The 20,554-nt window shown below is 40.4% G+C and overlaps 1 protein-coding gene across 10 annotated transcripts in view; it reads right to left on the bottom strand.

Moving 5' to 3' along the window:
• OBSCN (obscurin, cytoskeletal calmodulin and titin-interacting RhoGEF) overlaps positions 1 to 20,554 on the bottom strand; it is a 277,846-nt gene that overhangs the window by 46,288 nt on the left and 211,004 nt on the right. Inside the window, exons 96-97 of one of the 10 annotated variants that reach the window (XM_061585966.1) lie at positions 14,031 to 14,073; positions 5,009 to 10,285 (exon numbers count right to left, since the gene is read on the bottom strand). The exons of the other annotated variants lie outside the window; for them this stretch is intronic. Coding sequence (XP_061441950.1) covers positions 8,917 to 10,285; positions 14,031 to 14,073 — 1,412 coding nt within the window. The 3' untranslated portion in view covers positions 5,009 to 8,916. Of the gene's footprint in view, positions 1 to 5,008; positions 10,286 to 14,030; positions 14,074 to 20,554 lie in introns of those variants that run through there. 10 annotated transcript variants of the gene reach the window in all.

Genomic DNA, 20,554 nt, shown 5'->3' on the forward strand with positions numbered 1-20,554 from the left:
CCGTAAAGCCTTAAAGCCCTGGCTCTTTCAACAGGCCTTTGGGATCTCCGGGGAGGGTTAATTACTGTGACTGAAATGCCTCCTACCCTGTTTTAATATTGTTGCTGCTGTATTATTCTCATACTGTTTTTTATTGTATTATTGTATTTTATCTCATTGTGTTTTAACTGTTTTGTACGTCGCCTAGAGTGGCCTTTGGCCAGATAGGCGACACAGAAATTAAATTTATTATTATTATTAATTTTACACTTGTTTATATTGAATTGCATTTGCCATTTTTCCGCCCATTCACTCAGTTTGGAGAGGTCTTTTTGGAGCTCTTCGCAATCCCTTTTTGTTTTAACAACCCTGAACAATTTAGTGTCGTCAGCAAACTTGGCCACTTCACTGCTCAGTCCTAATTCTAGGTCATTAATGAACAAGTTGAAAAGTACAGGTCCCAATACCGATCCTTGAGGGACTCCACTTTCTACAGCCCTCCATTGGGAGAACTGTCCGTTTATTCCTACTCTCTGCTTTCTGCTTCTTAACCAATTCCTTATCCACAAGAGGACCTCTCCTCTTATTCCATGATTGCTAAGCTTCCTCAGAAGCCTTTGGTGAGGTACCTTGTCAAACGCTTTTTGAAAGTCTAAGTACACTATGTCCACTGGATCACCTCTATCTATATGCTTGTTGACACTCTCAAAGAATTCTAATAGGTTACTGAGACAGGACTTTCCCTTGCAGAAGCCATGCTGGCTCTGCTTCAGCAAGGCTTGTTCTTCTATGTGCTTAGTTAATCTAGCTTTAATCATACTTTCTACCAGTTTTCCAGGGACAGAAGTTAAGCTAACTGGCCTGTAATTTCCGGGATCCCCTCTGGATCCCTTTTTGAAGATTGGCGTTACATTTGCCACTTTCCAGTCCTCAGGCACGGAGGACCCGAGGGACAAGTTACATATTTTAGTTAGCAGATCAGCAATTTCACCTTTGAGTTCTTTGAGAACTCTCGGGTGGATGTCATCCGGGCCCGGTGATTTGTCAGTTTTTATATTGTCCATTAAGCTTAGAACTTCCTCTCTCGTTACCACTATTTGTCTCAGTTCCTCAGAATCCCTTCCTGCAAATGTTAGTTCAGGTTCAGGGATCTGCCCTATATCTTCCACTGTGAAGACAGATGCAAAGAATTCATTTAGCTTCTCTGCAATCTCCTTATCGTTCTTTAGTACACCTTTGTCTCCCTTATCATCCAAGGGTCCAATTGTCTCCCTAGATGGTCTCCTGCTTTGAATGTATTTATAGAATTTTTTGTTGTTGGTTTTTATGTTCTTAGCAATGTGCTCCTCAAATTCTTTTTTAGCATCCCTTATTGTCTTCTTGCATTTCTTTTGCCAGAGTTTGTGTTCCTTTTTATTTTCTTAATTCGGACAAGACTTCCATTTTCTGAAGGAAGACTTTTTGCCTCTAAGAGCTTCCTTGACTTTGCTCGTTAACCATGCTGGCATCTTCTTGGCCCTGGCGGTACCTTTTCTGATCTGCGGTATGCACTCCAGTTGAGCTTCTAATATAGTGTTTTTAAACAACTTCCAAGCATTTTCGAGTGATGTGACCCTCTGGACTTTGTTTTTCAGCTTTCTTTTGACCAATCCCCTCATTTTTGTGAAGTTTCCTCTTTTGAAGTCAAATGTGACCGTGTTGGATTTTCTTGGCAATTGGCCAGTTACATGTATGTTTAATTTAATAGCACTGTGGTCACTGCTCCCAATCGGTTCAACAACACTTACATCTCGCATCAAGACCTGTTGTTACCAGAGGGGGGCTTACTCCCATTAATCTCAGTGTGTGCAGCAACAGGAACCCCACATGCCAACTAGCCACTCCTTGGCGGCTGAAATTACCTTGTAAAAACAACAAGAGAAATCAGGCAGACAACCCTCAGTCCACCACCATTCTCAACCATAAGCGAATGGGAATCCGGGCAATGTGGGGATTCTGGGCAGATCAGATTAAATTCCTTCCCCATCAAAGCTCTTTGGGGAGGGTGAGGAGGGGCAGGTTGGCATTATATCTCTAGGTTCAGCTAGGAGTTGTACAGGAACTCGCTCTCTCCAGCATTTAAGAACATAAGAAGGGCCTGCTGGATCAGGCCAGTGGCCCATCTAGTCCAGCATCCTGTTCTCATAGTGGCCAACCAGGTGTCTGGGGGAAGCCCGCAATTTGATCGCAAAGTAGGTCCTTAATAGGCTGCAATCCTGTACATGCTTACCTGGCATTCCCATTATATTCACTGGGAGTTAACTTCTGAATAAACATCCACAAGCTTAAGGCACACTTAGAATCACAGAATAGTAGAGCTGGAAGGGGCCTCTAAGCAGAGCTTGGAAAAATTACTTTTTTTGAACTACAACTCCCATCAGCCCCAGACAGCATGGCCATTGGATTGGTCTGATGGGAGTTGTAGTTCAAAAAAGTAACTTTTCCAAGCTCTGCCTCTAAGGCCAGCATGTCCAACCTCCTGCTCAATGCAAGAAACTGAAGGCAGAGTGGTAGCAAGCAAACCATTACCCTGGATCTGTTTAGCAATGCCACTGAGCATACTTTTTTTCAAATTCAAATTTGAATTTGAGCATACTAACCTTAAAATACTTATCCCTTTACAGCCCATGAACAGCATCTTCCCATTGGTGCACAACAAATCAGCATATTTTTCATACAACATTTCACTTCCAGTATATAAAAATATTTTAGGACTTCAGCATTCAATTTCTGCCAGCAAAAATTTCAAAACTTTTCTGAGGTCAAGCAGCTGTAGATCACATACATCAGCCACTCAAGCAAAAAAAGGCAGAGATGGGGGAATCTGCAGTTCTCCAGATCTTTTGTAAACTGCTCTGACAGCCTTTTTGACTACAGAGTGGGGTATAAATGCTGTAAATAAATAAGTGTATATATAATGCAGTAAGTGCAACCCTCTTCCTCCAATTGTTCTGAATGTCTTTTCCTGCTTTCTGTGAAGCAGGCAGAAAAAAGGGAGACTTTCTTGAAAGTAGGAGGTGGTGCTCAGCACAACACAAAATAAAAGGAATTAAAATCTAGAAAGATCCTTATCAAATGGCGAAGACATGTACCAAAGTCTGGCCATAGAGATGCACTGCAGTCAAGTGTGTGAGTGAATGCCAGCCTAGAGATGGAAAAGCCCAAAAAAGACTGGAAGAAAAATTGGGGGGGTTGATGGCTTTTTTCTGTGTTTTTTCAGTTTTTGGGGGGGAAATGGGGGGGACCTGCTTCCCCCCCTCAAAAAAAATTTTCCAGCCTTTTTGTCCCTGGGCCTTCACATCTCCATGCCAGCTTTGCTCACAGTTCTTGCCTTTAACCTCTTACTGTCCTTTTCTCCCCTTCTTTTTGAATTTTATTCACAAGTAATGGTTTTATAATTGGGAGGGGTTGGAGAGGATTCAGAATGGTGAAAGGCTCTCCCATGTAAGCCTACTAGACCCAGGGACTTCTAGAATTTGGGCTCAATTTGTAATGAGCCTAACTCAGATTTCCTTGCCACCAAGCCCACCTTCTGCAAGGTTACCCTTCCTATGCAAAGTAGCAATGGTGGGATGATATTGAGGCAGCCTTCGGACAGTTATAAAATGTCCAGAAAGTTGTACACAGCCAGCAAGAAATAGGTGGGTGCTAGACTACAATTCTATTTGACATATACAGATAATAGGCAATTAGTTTTGAAATCAGCCAAATGTGGGGAAGGGAGCAGAAGGTTTTCTCTCCCAACTCTGCTCTGCCTTGCTGCCCCTTGAATGGTCTGCTCATGCTTAAGGATGGGCAACTATGTCAATTTCAAGTTTCTCCGAGGTGTGCCTGGCGCCAACACTGTTATCTTTTCGGCACCAGGTCAAGACTTTCCTCTTCTCCCAGGCATTTTAGCATGTCTTTTAAATTGTTTTTATATTGTTTTAAATTTTAAAATTGTGTTTTAAATTGTTTTTAAAATATGTGTTTTAAATTGTATATTTGTTTTAATGTTTTTGATTGCTGTAAACTGCCCAGAAAGCTTCGGCTATGGGGCGGTATACAAGTGCAATAAATAAGTAAATAAATAAATAAATTTTCCAATCTTAAATTAAATTCTCCACATTTCCAGATCAGCCGCAATTAAGAAAAATTCCTTGGGAAAATTCATCAGCATTTTAGTGTGAATTTCTCATGATATACATATGTTTGCATGCAATTTTCCCTAATACAGAAATGTTTGTATGCAATTTTTGCTAATACAGAGTTTTGCAAAGCAATTTTCCAAAATATAACACATTTTGTATGTTACTTTCACTAACATATGCGTTGTTATTCAAACATCATCCCAGTATGGCACATTAATTTGGCAATACTGCATTGCAAAATTCAGAGAAATGCACATTTTGAAAATTCAGTGTTTTAGTGTGAATTTCTCTTAATAAACTTTTTTGTATGCATTTTAACTAATCCACACATTTTTGCAAGCAATTTCTAACAATGAATTTTTGTATGGTTATTTTCGATAATATATTCATTTTTATGCACACTTCCCCCTGATATATGCATTTTGTACACTTTCTTTGGTTGGAAAACTGCATCACAAAATTCAGATAAGTGTGAATTTTGAAGGATGGCTGTGTTTCAGTTCTCATATTTTTTCAGAAAGTGAAAATTTGATGGATTTGGCTTTAAATGCAAACTGAATTGTCCAGTGATGGAGAGTTTCCCCCAGATCTGATTCTATGGGCCCAAAATTAAGTAAATTAATCCAAGCATAAGTCAAATAAAGCTACCCATCATTACTGCCCACTCTCCCATTTGTACCCTTATCATTCTCTACTCTTCTCTAAAGCCACTTGCCAAAGAGATTTGGGGAAGTTCCCATTCAAGCTGTAAGAAAACACCTGCCATCAGACACAAAATTCGGAAGACTAAAACTCCAAAAAAGCTACTTCTGAAGGAACTACATGAAAGTACATGAAAGTAAGACACAAGAGAGTGAATATCATGTCAGCTGATGTTATACATTTATTGATATGAAACTGAGGACTTAACAGCACATTCGGATTTTAATTATGTCTGAGGTTTGTTTCATCTCTCAAACAAACTAGTTTCTATTTAAATCCTCCCTTCCATGGGAATATGCAGTCAACCTGGTTTCTTATGTACCAAACTGTTGGGGTTTTTAATTATTTTAAATACAAGTTAATATTTTTTCTATAGGAAATAACTCTCCACACATCTCCTTAGTTCTCCACAAACAGTAGATCATTTACAAGCAAATGATCTTTTAATTGCAAGGAAAATACTTTGAAAAGAAACATATAGGATTCTCCATAGCCTTAAAAAAGTATTTTTAAAGTAGGGATAGAATGCATCATTCTGTCAAATTGTTTTTCTGTTTAATTTTTAAAAATGAAAATGTAAACAGATTTTGGGGCAGGGTGGTCAAAAGAAATGCATCTTTTTCTGTAACAAACTACTATTCAGTTAGCAAACCATTACTCAGAAAAATAAAACTGTAAGATTAGGCTTTCTGCACATTTTATAGAAATAACACTCTTAACATTTCTGAATATAAGATTAAAAAAGGCACATATCTTGTTTCTTAATGACAACAATCTATAATTCCACAAAAGTATCTGAAAAAAAAATCTGGCACTAATAATAAAATAATCTTGAGCAGAGAGGTATTTTCATCTTTAGCAATGTCTGTAACTTTCCAGCATAAAATGCATAGTGCAACAGAGTTTGATTGGAAATCATTTACCTTAATTATATACAGTATAAACCAATGAAGTGTTATTAAAACTGAAACTTGCTTCATGAATGAAGTTCAGCAAGGATAGTCACTGAGAGATGTCTAACCTTCTACAGAAGTACCACACATGGATGGCATTGTATACAGCTAACTTTATGAAAATTAAAACTGGAGTTAAAATTACCAAATTAAGCCGTACGATTTAAGTGCCATTCTTGAGATGAAAATTCATGTGGATTAATACAACAGCTGTGTTCAGAGAATGCCTTGATAATATTTTGTAGGTTCTCCAGTCTGGGAACCTCAAGCAGCAAATGTCATGGGCCGTATTATTTCTCCAGTAAAAAGTAAAACTGAAGAGGTGTATCAAATACATTTGTCCTACTCAGAGCAGATCCATTGAAAACAATGGCCATTACTAAGGTCCATTAATTCCAATGGGTCTACTCCAAGGATAACTTGGTGGACTACAAGTCAACTCAAAATCTTTAAGATGTGCAGCAGGTGAACTGTTGTAGTATATCTGTAACATTCTTGATGTCTAATATTCAGACAACAGACTTGCATTATCCAGTGATGTTTTAGAGCAGCTTTTGCCAATATGGTGCCCTCCAGATGTTTTGGACTACAACTGACTGGACCTGAAGGGAATTGAAGTCCAAAACATCTTGAGGGTGCCAGGTTGGTGAAGGCTGTTTTAGAGCAATAGTTGATGTACCAGTTTGATCCCTGAGCTTTGTTTACGCTAACTCTGCAGGTTGGAGATTTCTGTTCACTGTCACATCACATCTGATTAGGTTGTATGATATTTCTTTAAAAAGTGGAAACATTTAAAAAACAAACAGGTGGCATAGTTTGCATTTCCTTCTCTATTTGGGACCGCACGTTCTCCAAGACATGGGAACAGTAAAGGAGTAAAGTAATTACTTCTGAATTACCCTTACAGAAGTTAAGTGGCATGGTTTCCCTGTTTTGCCTTTGCTTGAAAACAGCATATTGTTTTCTTCATGCAGGCAATGCCAGAATGCTCAAGGCCAAATCTATACCATAATGAGAACAACAAGCACTAAACAAATTACAAATGGAACAAATATTTGGACTGTGAAGCCATTTTTGGCCATTTGGGGCATGCTATGCACCCAGATTTAGGCAGCAACCATTTCAGCGGCCATGTACCCCTTCAAGTCAATTCCGACTTATGGCGACCCTCTGAATAGGGTTTTCACGGTAAGCGGTATTCAGAGGGGGTTTACCATTGCCTTGCTCTGAGGCTGAGAGGCAGTGACTGGCCCAAGGTCACCCAGCGAGCTTCATGGCTGTGTGGGGATTTGCACCCTGGTCTCCCAGGTCCTAGTCTAACCCAGCCTTTCCCAACTAGTGGGCCACCAGGTGTTGTTGGACCACAATTCCCATCTTTCCTGACCATTGGCAATGCTGGCTGAGGCTGATGGGAGTTGTGGTCCAACAACATCTGGTGGCCCACTAGTTGGGAAAGGCTGGTCTAACCACTATGCCACACTGGCTCTCTTTGGCGGCCATAGCAGCACTTTTTCAGGCTGCTGTGTTCATAGGAATTGCCACTGAATATATCTGAGAATACCTATTTTGTTTATTTATTTGTGTTTGATGTTGGTAAGAATAGGCAGGAAGTGTTATTTGAACTAGTCTAAAATCTTTTAGAATACATGGGATGTGAGTGACCATATACAGCCTCTTTACATAGCTACTACCCTGAAGAGGATTTAGTACTAGCAGAGTAGCAGTAATACTACAAATACTTTGATGTAGTAAAAGGTTTTAGGCTCCAGGTTAGGACCCAATGAAAAGAATTTAAATGGATCCGTAGTGATGTTTATAATAAAGGAGGATCTAATGCAATTAAATGCTTTATTCTGAGTAGCTATTCACTCATGAGAAAATTTGTTTATGGTATTTGACACACTTAAATTCGCTTTAACATAACCTGTATTATTAAACTGCCCATTCATTTTATTGAATGTTATTTTAGGTGCAATGCCACAAAGGTAAGGTTTCCTCCATGCCTCAGTATATATTTATTCTACAGATGATGCAGATTGTGATGCCTGAGCTCTTAGGCATCCACATTAGGAACAGGCTAAAAGAAAAGGACGTGTTTATTCATGAGAGTTGTCAATCCAATAAATATGCAGGAGTGTTGGACAGGATACACTGCTCTGCTGAAACTGGGTGATGCTATATTGACACTGCAGAGGAATTATGTTGGCATTACACATGCGGGGAATTAAGGTATAATCCACAAGCATCTCACATTGGCTTATGATTTGCACCATCCATATAAGCACCACATTAGTCAATGGGGATTAAACTGGATTAAGAACAAATGTTGCTTTAATTTGTTTGTAATCATATATAATCTGGTTTCCTCTGAATTCAATGTCAAAAACAGCACTGAATGGAATAAAGACTGGGCACTCTTGCCAGTTGTCAATTGTCTGTGTTTAGCTCCATCACAAAGAAATGAACATAAATTCTACATTCTGAAATATACGCATGACGTCTGTGCTGTCCACACACAGAAAGTGAAAGTAAATCATTTTTAAAAGCACACGTTAATGTGCAGAAGCAGTTCGTGGTCATTGTGTTGTTTATTAAAAGTGTCAGCTCAGCTCCTTCCTAAGAGTCTGGCATACACAACAGCAACTTGAAACATGCATCGATGAAAATATGCAGCCTTCCTTTTGTTGCTTGGAAGGCACTGCCAAACAGTAAGTGTGTAAACTTCCTTCTACAAGGTTAACATAAGGAGTTGGGCAGCTTGAAATAACATTTTAAAACAAAAATGACACTTATTTAGATCTCATCATTAATTATGCCCTAGGTCTACACTACCTGCTCCTTAATGCTTCACAATGGAATGGTGTGCTTTTTTTAAAAAAAAAATCACAATTCAAAGGTTACATTATATCTACCAAACTGACAGAAGTGTTCCCTTTAAGACTGGAAAATCTCCACATTTAATTTTAATGCACAGTATTTGCTTGAGATAGTTTTTTTCTAGGTACTTCTTATGATGCCAAACACAGTTTTCTCCTAAAGGTTATTGGTGTTGCTTATGGTTGTTGTTTATGGTAAAGCTTTATAACTGTTAGAGAAATTGAGCTCATTTCTGCTCAAGTTTGGGAGGAGTCTTCCTTCTTGATGCACAACGTAAGAGGTTCTCCAACTGTGCCATAGCTGCGGGGTCTTGTGGAAACCTCAGTTTTGAAGCTGGATTGTCCGTTGTCTGTGGACAGCTGGACTTCAGTACAGAAAGATGGTGTCAGTTTGAATGGGGCAGCTCCTGTAGCTGTGCCATGTGGTGCTGGTGTGGCCATTGCTGCTGTGCAGGACTCACTGACATGGAAAGAAATATTTGATGGACCCCTGGACTGCATTCCAGCAACTCTGGATGCTGACATGAAGACACCTCCTGGATGATGCCCTTCAAACTTGCTAAAAAAGGTTTGCCTTGGCTCAGGAACCACAGGTCTGCCCACATTCAATAAGACAGGTTTCCCAATGGTTGGCTTGTTAATTTCGGTTTGGAGCACAGCTATTTCACAAGGTTTGTCTTCTGCAGAGTTAGGGTTCCTACATCTGTATGTCTCCCCTTCTTCAGGGACGTAATCTTCAAGGTCCTCCAAAGTCAATGTTTTCCCGTTGCAAGTAAGGATTTTGAGATCTCGGTTTTTAAGGTCAACTGACTCCTCCTCTTCCGGCTCATCAATTATAATGTTTTCCTCTGGAAGACTTTCATCTTGCGCAGGGCCTGAGGATTCATCCTTGGCAGCATGATCTTCAAATTCTAGATCACTTTGTGAATGCAGACAATACTCCTTGTCCACTCCAGTTGTCTCAAGTGGTTCATCCACAAAACTAACCACAGGTGAAGTAGCCAATGAATCAGTCTTACTAACAGATGCTTGAGGGCAGTTCTTTGCTTCCAATCTATCATGAGAATTTTCATTGTGATTTTCATCACTGTCTTCAGACATTTCCACATCTTGGGACAGGGAAGACTTGGCCTGCTCCACTAATTTATTGTTTGAGTTATTTGTGTTCGGGTCATCTTCAGGGGAATGCCTGGGTCTTGGGCCAGAGTAAGTATAACTTGATTCATCTTTATCTGATCTTGCAGGAGAAGCCCCTCTTTTCCTTGTGGTTTGGGTGGGCTTCATCACATTGAACTCAATTATTTCCTCCACTTCAACCCATTTGGGCTTGTGTTCCTCCACTGTGGTTTCTACAGTAATATTTCTGACTGCTGCTCCTTGCCTCTCGTCTGGCTCTGACACAAAGAAAGCAGGAATGGCTGGCCTTTGCATTGCCTCTGGGTCATGCCTATGGACAGGCTGCCTAATCTTGGTCACATAAATCGGCTCAGGTGCTGAGAACTCCGATCTTGGAGACCGAGAAGGAGAATACCCTGACGATGGCCGGGCAGGAGATATTCTTTGCTTTACCCTTGGTGTCTTCACCACTGTTGTTATAGTTTCCTCTCTGATGATGAAAAGTTTGGAAATTGTGTTTGTGTGTGCAGAGAAATGCTCCCTGCCCCCACCATCCCACCCTTTTGGTATGCACACTTCATCCCATGCTAATACCAACAACAGCAAAAAAGGAAGCACAGCAGAGTTAGTTTTGTGAGTGTTTCAGGGGTGTGAATTCTGCTATTTGAAAGGGACGTGCAGTACCATACACCTGTATATCTGCCTCAAATTCAGACACAGATTTTTTTGTTGACCAGAATACCACTCACTGTCCCTCAGGGTACAAAAATGGAACAATCCATCTCAGGTTATTTATTTTAGTTGACTATCTGGTAACAGTGGCTTTCAAATATTATCATTCCTGAAATATAACGAATATGTTGCTATTTTTTTTTCCCTTACATTTTAAGGTAGGAAAATATTTCAATAAGGTTCCAGTCACAAGCTGGGGACAACTTACTATGAGCCTGAAAACTACCAACAGCCTGTTAGAACAACCACTGTTAAACAATCTGAAATTTAATAAAGAACTGATAGCAGTGTGTTTCAGTCAGGGCAGGCACCAAAGGGCAGCCAGGTCAGGCCCTGACTGAGGGCCCAGCGGCCCACAGGGCTCCCTGAAGGGCCTCTCATTAGGGCAGGAGAGTAGTGCTCTCCTTCTGCGATCCACAGCAGGCTCCCTGCCATGGATCGCAGGGAGGGGGCTTCCAGGCCGCCCGCCTGTTTGCTCACTCCACCTACCTATCTCTCCTGTCTCCTGCTGCTGTGAATGCTTTGCGTGCAGGGCTGCCATCAGCCAAGATGGTTGCAGAGGCTTCTTTAAGGGGCTGATGCCCCTACCGCCATCTTGGTTGATGGCAGACATGGGCGCGCGTGCGCACAGAACGCATGTGTGCCATCAACCAAGGTGGTGGTAGAGGCATCAAGCCCTTAAAGAAACCTCAGCCGCCATCTTAGTTGATGGCAGGCTTGTGCCTGCAGTGCAACAGGCCCCAGCATGCCTGGCCCCGGACCTGGCAACCAGCATTTACCTCAAGGGAGAGGTAGGTGGAGCATGTTGCAGGCTGCCATCACAGGCCTGTGCAGCAGTGCGGTGGTGGTGCCTGGAGCTACCTCCCGCAATCCGCACTGCACATCACAGAAGGGAGTGCTACCTACCCACCCTAAGGAGGGGCCCTTCAGGGAGAAGTAGGTGGTGCATGCCTTTGCCAGGGCAGGCCGGTGCCCAAGGGCCCCGGCATGCCCGGCACTGGCTCTGGTTTTAGTTATAAAGGTTTTTGCTCATATAGTGTTACTTCCAAAAGTACACATCTAGTTTAAATTCCTTTTTTATAAATAATGTTGCATCCTTTAAAAAATTGACCGTTGTTTCTTAACAAGATTGTATTTGTGTGTGCAAGCAAGCAAGCAAGCAAGCCTGTACAACATAACGCAGTAAGGATATAGTATCAACAAACAAAAGCCAAGCCAAGTATCATGTGAGAGACTTAAATGGTGCCTACTGAAATCTAAGTGTGTGCAGGTATTTTCCCCGGAATTTTTTTCTTTTTGATTAGTTAAGAAGATGACAGGCTAGATACATTCTTTCCACCACTATCGTAAACACCATCTAATAGTCATCCCATTTTGTGGGACTCTGCTGCCTATTCCAATTTGTTTATTATTATTTAAAAGCATTTATATACTGCTTAATATTTCAGAAATCTCTGAGTGGTGCTGAATTGGCCTCCTTGTTTCCAGAGTTACAGAGTGAAAAAGTATCATATGCCCCTAATCCCCATAATAATTTAGATGGCAAAAGCCTGCAGACTGTCAGCAGAAGAAGCTTTTACGAATGCTTCCATCACTGGAATCTGAAGTTATAGTTTAAAGTCTAATGTTTCATGATCTGGCAGTCAACTGCAACCAAAGCATGGGCTTTCAATATTCCATCATGTAGTCACCGAGGTACTTCTGAGAGGCCAAATCCCCTCCTCTTCCTTGTTTCCAATCAAGCAAGAAACAAAACAAAACAAAACCCATCATTACACTTTGGTTAAATGGCAGCTTTTAACATTGACATATGAAATGGTGCTGGTTCTTACTATAGCACCAAGACAGCTGCCTTACTCATCTTGATTAACTGCTAGTGAACTGACAATAATTATGAGAGGTTATATATATGTGGAGGAAGGGCCTGTACAATGGAGGGGCCTTTGTCTTATAGTTCTTAAGAGTCACTGAGACCTGAGCAAGCCACATAGCTCAACCTGGGATTCCATTTCTTGAGGCAATGCCAGAATGAGATGCACTTGGGATCTGGCTTATATATACATTGATGATGCTGGCTAGGGTTGCCAGGCCCGGCCTCTAATAGGTCTTCTGTATCTTTAAAAGTTGTGCAGGGGGAAGGGAGAATTCTGCCTTGTGGTTCTTCCCATTACAGTGTTGCAAGAACACCTGCACTTGGCTGCCTTTCTCTTCTCCTAAAGATACAAGATCAGTCTCAGGCCCTGAACCTGGCAACCCTAATGCCTGCTATTTGCTTCCAAAATGAAAAGGGGTCACGTTTTGTGGCCAGGAGAGTGCAGCATATGTAGTATCTGTTTTACATTCATATGACATTTAAACATAAGGTCGTATTTCAATAGCCCTTTCCAACCCGTAGACTTATATGAAAGAATTATCCGTGCCACTGGCTAAAATTATTTGCGAGCATAGTCTGAACAGCAGAACTAGTTTAGAAAAAGAGAAAAAACTCCACTTCCTTCATGGGAGCCATGTATACCAGAGAGAAGATGAAGAGGGGTTTAGCTTAAAGAGGGGGCTGTTATACTGAATTTGTACCAGTGTTATCTGTCTTGCCATAGGGTGCTGGCAAGAAATGAAACTGGCAAGAGAGTGGACTAACATGTTAGGATCCTACAATCATAGAATCGTAGAGTTGGAAAGGGTCTATAAGGCCATTGAATCCAACCCACTTCTCAATGCAAGAATCCAAATTAAAGCATTCCTCTCACCCCAATTCATAGTGACCTCTGTGACATCCCCAAGTAACTAATCCTGATTGCCTACATGGCCATGGATGTCATCAGGGTCCCTGATTACCTGACATCACACATCCAGCAGGGAAATTTTTTAAATGGTGTCGAAGGAGCTGTTAGCCTAGGCAGGAAGGAGAGGTGGACAGGTATGGAAAGGGTAACATTTTCAGTCTTCCAGAGTCCCTCTTTCATGCTGAATCAGTCCTTCACTCCATTCCCACAGCCTGGTGCAGTACCAACATAAAGCAATTGTGTGCCAAGAAAGAATATCAGGTTACACTGCCAAACTTTACTAAATCCTTCATAAAATCTGAATTTTGGCAAATTACAGGAAAAAAGAATGCAAGTTAAAAAGGTATGTTAGTATGCATTAGCACATAGTTTTTGAAGTAGTAGCGTTCAAAGATGGCGTCTTGATGTTCCTAATAGGTTGACTTTGGCCTAGAAACTCCAGTTGACTTACAACAGAATGTGTCACAGGAAGAATTAGAACGAGACCAAGACAATGCCTAAGTACTAGTGTTGTTTCGCTTGCAATGAGGGATCAGCTAAAGGTTGGTTTTGTTTACTCCCAAACCTATTGCTTTATTTTTTCTCATAACACAAAAATACCACAAGATCTGATGGGATGGGAAGAATCACACTTGCATGGCCAATAAACACAGGCTTGTTACTGGGACATGCAAAGGCAGCACATCACAACACAAATGTTAAAAAATATCAAGCACTTACATGATGATGGTTTTCTTGGGTACCTTAGTCTCTTGCTCAGTGACTACAAAGAAAACAGTATGAACAGCATGGGGTTAAAGAACGGCAAAAGCTGAAAAGATTACATTAACTTTGTTAAGTGAATCAAGAAAAAAAAGACCTTGATTGGAAAGAATTATAATTTAGAAAGAGAAATTCACCATCCCATCACTGCTTTCTGTGGTTATTTCAAGTGTTATTTCAAACAACCCTAATTAATACTGGAAAGGTTGGATCCACAAATCACTTAAGCTGGCAATGTACTTACACTAGGTGGTGTTCAATGCCAATCCTATTCAAAGGAGACCCAATGAAATCAATGAGCCTGGGGCCACATTCACATCATACATTTATTCCACTTTGAACAGTCACAGCTTCCCCCAAAGAATCCTGGGAACTGCAGTTTGTGAAGAGTGCTGAGAGTTGTTGGGAGACTCCTGTTCCCCTCACAGAGCCGAAATTGCCAGAGTGGTTTAACAATCAGTCTCTCTTCCAGAGAACTCTGGGGAATGTAACACTATGAGGGGAATAGGAACCTCCTAACAACTCTCAGCACCCTTCACAGGATTCTTTTTGGGAAGGCATGACTGTTAAAGTGGAATAAATGTATGGTATGAATGTAGTCCCAGGCTCATTGATTTCATTGGGTCTACTCTGAGTAGGGCTCAGCTGAACACAATCCTCTTAAACTGGCTTAATTCATTTGAAACCAATGGGGCCAACATCCTGAGCATTTACATGCCATGCTAATTTATGGAGCCCACACAATACTACTCATAAGCCAGACCTCAGGCAGGAAGTCTATTTAGTATTAACATGGTATATAAAAACATTGATGCCAGTTCCTATTCCCACTGCACTCCATCCCTCCCACCCCATTCTGATGGATTTGTTTTTAATGTAGATCCTCCTGTGGACAAAGCGCAGAGTAGGGTGGGAAAGCAAGACAAGGAGCCCCGGCATTTGACCTTACCTCAGATTGGAGGATGAACAATGCTATAGGTATTGTTAGTCGATTTATGTGCAAGTGCAGTGACTTAACAGATTTGTGGATCACAATCTAAAGCTGTTGGGAGGAAGGGCGGGATATAAATCAAATAATAAATAAATAATCATTTTTCGCTAGTAGTGAATCTATGATGATTTATTTATTACATTTAAATCCCACCTTTCTTCCAATAAAAATGTTTGTTGTTTTTTAATGTCTTTATTGTACGGTGGTGGTGGTTAACTTTTAAACCGCTTTGATAAAATAGTGGTATAAAAGTATATTTATAAATAAATAAATAAAATGATGGAACTGAAGATGGCATGGACAGGGATCATAGGCGTCCCCATCCAGACACTGACCTGAACTAGACCTCCTTATTTTCATCAAGGTTGCTGCATTATGTGCCTTCTAGTCCATGTGCACATGTAATATTAATCTTAGTCTTTTCTCATAATGTTCTTTTTCATATTTTGAACTGGGGCAGGGCAAGAAGATTTAAATCCTGACAACTGCTTGTTTTGAATAAAAGGAGACCAGGGTTCGAATCCCCACACAGCCATGAAGCTCACTGGGTGACCTTGGGCCAGTCACTACCTCTCAGCTTCAGAGGAAGGCAATGGCAAACCACCTCTGAATACCGCTTACTATGAAAACCCTATTCATAGGGTCGCCGTAAGTCGGAATTGACTTAAAGGCAGCCCATTTTTCCATAGTTGATTACTGAGGGAGAGATCCCCAAATCATTTGCACTGGAGTAAGGCCACAGTTATCCTCTAGGAGAGGTATACATGTCACAAGCAAAAGAGTTTTAACAAAAAAGAGGGGATACGTTGGTTTTTTTAAAAAAACACAGGCAAAAATGAAAAACTCATATCTCTCTCTCTTCAGGTAAAATATATTGATTGGTGGGGATAAGGCCCATGCACATGATCCCCTCTATTTGCAGGCCACAATAAAATCTACTGTTCTAACACTACTTTAAAATCCTGTGCCGAAACCAAAAGCACCCTGGAATTATTTTAGATGAAAGCTGGTGGTAGTAAGAACATAAGAACATAAGAAGAGCCTGCTGGATCAGGCCAGTGGCCCATCTAGTCCAGCATCCTGTTCTCACAGTGGCCAACCAGGTGCCTGGGGGAAGCCCGCAAGCAGGACCTGAATGCAAGAACACTCTCCCCTCCTGAGGCTTCCGGCAACTGGTTTTCAGAAGCATGCTGCCTCTGACTAGGGTGGCAGAGCACAGCCATCATGGCTAGTAGCCATTGATAGCCCTGTCCTCCATGAATTTGTCTAATCTTCTTTTAAAGCCATCCAAGCTGGTGGCCATTACTGCATCTTGTGGGAGCAAATTCCATAGTGTAACTATGTGCTGAGTAAAGAAGTACTTCCTTTTGTCTGTCCTGAATCTTCCAACATTCAGCTTCTTTGAATGTCCACGAGTTCTAGTATTATGAGAGAGGGAGAAGAACTTTTCTCTAGTGGTGGTGGGGGATATGTTTTAAATATATAAATAAATGGAGATAAGTGATTTTCTTCCATTTTATTAAAAAAAGGTGCATTTTAACTGATTTATACCACTATATTGACTTTCTATCAAGGGTAAAATGCGTACAATGTCTTTGAAGCTGGAATTAAGCAAAGCGAAACACCACAGCTAAGGATTTAATGAGTTAGTAAGCTCTACAGGTAATTATTATGTTTCTTCTTATGTTTTAAACAACCTACTGAAGGTATTTATCATGTTACCCCAGATTCATGCCCATATTTGCAAAGCATTTGTCCACATCTTGTCAGACTGGGTGACATCCGCACAGAAGTGTGAACTGCTGAGTGCTGGCTAGTTGCAAGCAAATCTAGCTCTGTGTCAAATTTGTGATATATGCACTCAAGACATCTGCGTATCATTGCAAACACAGGAGGCTTGGGTGGAATTTATTGTATACTTTTAAAGCATAACAAGAAAAACAGCTTCACACATATTTTAGACAAACTTTCACAAGTTAGAAATGAGCTCTCAGAATGAAGTGAAACATGAAGACAGTGTTTCATGTTGTGTGAACATTCAGTAAACATAGAGCAATGTGGCAAAATGTTGGCGAGCATGAATGGGTAAAGGACCCACATGCCAATTTTAATTATGATCTGAGCCGTCAACATAATCCTTAACTTGGATGATCTTATTAAATCAAAACTTAGTGGAGGATTTCTTAACTTGATTGATTATTCAGGCCCTCTTCAGCTTGATCTGCATTTAAAATATGATTAAGAGATACCAACATACTTTTGGAAATATGATAGGATTGACTGAAACCTATTTTCAGAAAGAACAACTTAAAATTAAAATATATTAAAATATATTAAATATATTAAAATATATTAAATATATTAAAATATATTTAATATATTAAATATATTAACATAAAGAACTGAACTTTTTCTTTTATGGTTTTCAGAACCACCTGCAAATTTTTGATTGCAATATTTTAGCAACATTTAGCTTTACAAAACAGAAGATCCGGATGAGCACATTAAAAGCTGTTAAGTGTGAAGGCTAGCCATTGCATCTAGGCTGCTGCTACAGGCTTTCCTGGTTAACATGTTCAGCTGCTAATTCACACAACACAGGGTGATACAATGGATGTGTATGAAGAAAAATAAAACGCAGAACTCCTTGAGCTCTATAGAAGGTGGTTTTCAAAGAGACTTTATTATATATCCTCTGGACGTCCTAGAAAAGCAAAAGGTCATTTTCATTGTACATTTTACCAGGCTGTTATGCTGAAATATTTAAAGGAATTATGATTTCTGTTTGGACAAGGTGACAAATACAATACTCTTAGGCAGAAATTTCCAAATTATTCAACTGTAGGATATTAGTTGAGGGATAGAAAACATTTTCCAAAGTGCATATACTAAATTTAAAATAATTTATATTTTAAAGCTTAATAGTCATCACTGAAAAATTAGGAAAGCTATGTCTTTAGGCAACAAGATTTCAGTCCATTCATCCTGAGATGAATTGTGGCATTTACAATGAATCAACTACTTTGCAGACTGACACTCTTAAAATAATCAAAGGCCTGTTATTTTAGTTAAACATCTCAACCAATGGAAAATGTAAATAGATTTTTATGCATTTGTATTAAAAACAAAACACCAAGGCTACTAGAACAACAAATCACCAACAGTCAGGAATGGCTACCAAAATATACATTCTTTTCATTTGGATAATTAATTGGTATGTATGTTATAACTGAGTATCTGTAATTCCAAAACATGCCACAGAAAAATACATATAAAATTAACTGTACGGAAAATCAAAATGTGATCACCTTAATTAGACTTCCTTTAAAGAACCACAAAAATAAATCTAACAATCATCATTTGCCAATAAGCTTGTGAAGTGCCAATTAAAAAAACGACTATGAAGAAGAACCACAGCGCTAGTGAGATGAGACAAGAATACAATTTTCCATTGTAATAATGTATTTTCTTGCCAAGTCAAAACCAGTATGTTCTTAGGGTTTATCCAGACAACCAGTCAAAGCTGGTTCCAACTGTACTTTAGTCTTTGTAGGATAGATCTGCAAGTTCTGAGTCAAAGGTTATCATGCAATATACAAGACCGCATGCAATGGATGCGCATTAGCCTTGCTGTAAAGGGAACTACATGCTGTTGCTATTCTTAGAGATCAAGAGAGACGTGAGCTGCCTTGCACACATCCTTCATGGAACTTTTTTTTTTTAAAAAAAAGGCAAAATAATTACAAGTTGGCATGGCATTCTTATATGGGAAGGAAGAAACCTACTGCTTGTAGGTGCAGTCCCCTTTTTAAACAGCTACAAACTCTACATTTTTGGGGGAAAGCAGCCATGAAGCTCTGATCTAGAACATGGTTCTGGTTAAACTGCACCTTCAGGAGCACTTAACAGCCAGACAACAAGCCGACTTTCAGGAAACTGAATGTTTTCTGAAAACTGGATATGGATGTGTCCTGGATTGGAACCCAATAGCTGCCCTCTCAAAAATACAAGCGTCTAGGGTAATACACACTTGTTTAAAGCTATGAGTAACCTTACATTTACTTTAGCCCACAACCTCTTCGGCTTGAAATAAACAGCAATTTATTGGTGTGTGTGTTTTTTTAAAAAAATTACACAAAGGCTTGAACTTCCTGCACTTCAGGAAGTTGAAGAATCGGGGATTGTTGACCAATCAAGGATTAAAAGGCTTCAAGTATTTATGGCTGAGTCAATCCAGAAGCTTCAGGGCTGATACTGTATACCGCTATTCCCTTCTGAGTCCGCTGAGGTCAAAGTGCACATTGCCCAAGACAGCCCACTAGACTAGATCCTGGTTTCAAACTCTGAAGCTCTTGGTTCAAGCTCTAGAGTTCCTGACAGGATGATGAGGTGCAAGATGGCTTTAAAGAACATGGGGATATATTTGGACTTTTGATTCATTCATCTTTGAAGGGCACTATACCAAGTTAAAGTGAAGCACATCTGAAGCAAGAGAAGACTCAGAGTCGATTCATATGAAGAGCCAGCTCTACCTGCTATATTTGACATGTAAAAAAGAGCCCTATCAGGCAAGTGAACAAAAAGCCTGCTGAGAATTCTGAAGGCTCTTGTGCCAAAAGGCAGAGAAAGGTGGAGGGGACAGAAATCACACACAGAGAGTGAAGGAGAGCATAGCTAATCTTCTTTACCCTTCCCACCTCCTAGGGATAATTAGTTGCCAATAAAAAAGATAAATGACAGACAAGAGAAAGACAGCCAGTGGCTCCTCCCTCCTCAACCACGTCATTTCTATACCCTCCAGTTGCCTCTGGTGGGCCACCTTTCAGAAACCTCAACCAGCATGGTGAGTGTAACATGTAGCCAGGCCTTCACTTTTTTCCCTCATAGCAAGATTTTTTTCCACCAGATAGAACTGGGCCATTACAGTAGGGCCCCTCTTTACAGCGTTTCGCTAATACAGCGGTCTCAATTAGATGCAATTAGACTAAAGCCCCACTCATACAGTGCTTGTTCCGCTTTTACAGCGGTTTTCGGGCATTGCGTGCCATTCTAATTCAATGGGTTCCGCTTTACAGAGGTTTTCACTTTACAGCGGGGGTCCAGAACATAACCCGCCGTATGAGTGGGGCCCTACTGTACTTGGACCCAACAGGAGTTCTGATAATGCTCCAGCTCAGAAGGAATATGTTTGATCCCTGAAGCATGTTCCAGTTTTGTGGGCAGGTGAACAAAGGACATATCAGACTTCCCAAGGACCACAAGGGAACTAGAAGGAGAACCATTCTTGGGTGTAACATAGTGAAATGTATTCACCCATAATTCAGCCTGCTTATTTCTTGCTAGCTTAGTTCATTATAGAAAAGCTACGGTGAAGTCCTGCTTTCATCTATAATATCAGGTTGAAGCCATTAAACAACATAGCAGCATAGCAGCATCTGAAATGATGCTGTGTGATTTCTGTTTCAAGTGGCCAGTCCCCCATATTCTATTT

Source organism: Rhineura floridana, chromosome 10 (assembly GCF_030035675.1).
Source record: "Rhineura floridana isolate rRhiFlo1 chromosome 10, rRhiFlo1.hap2, whole genome shotgun sequence".
Lineage (NCBI taxonomy): Eukaryota > Metazoa > Chordata > Lepidosauria > Squamata > Rhineuridae > Rhineura > Rhineura floridana.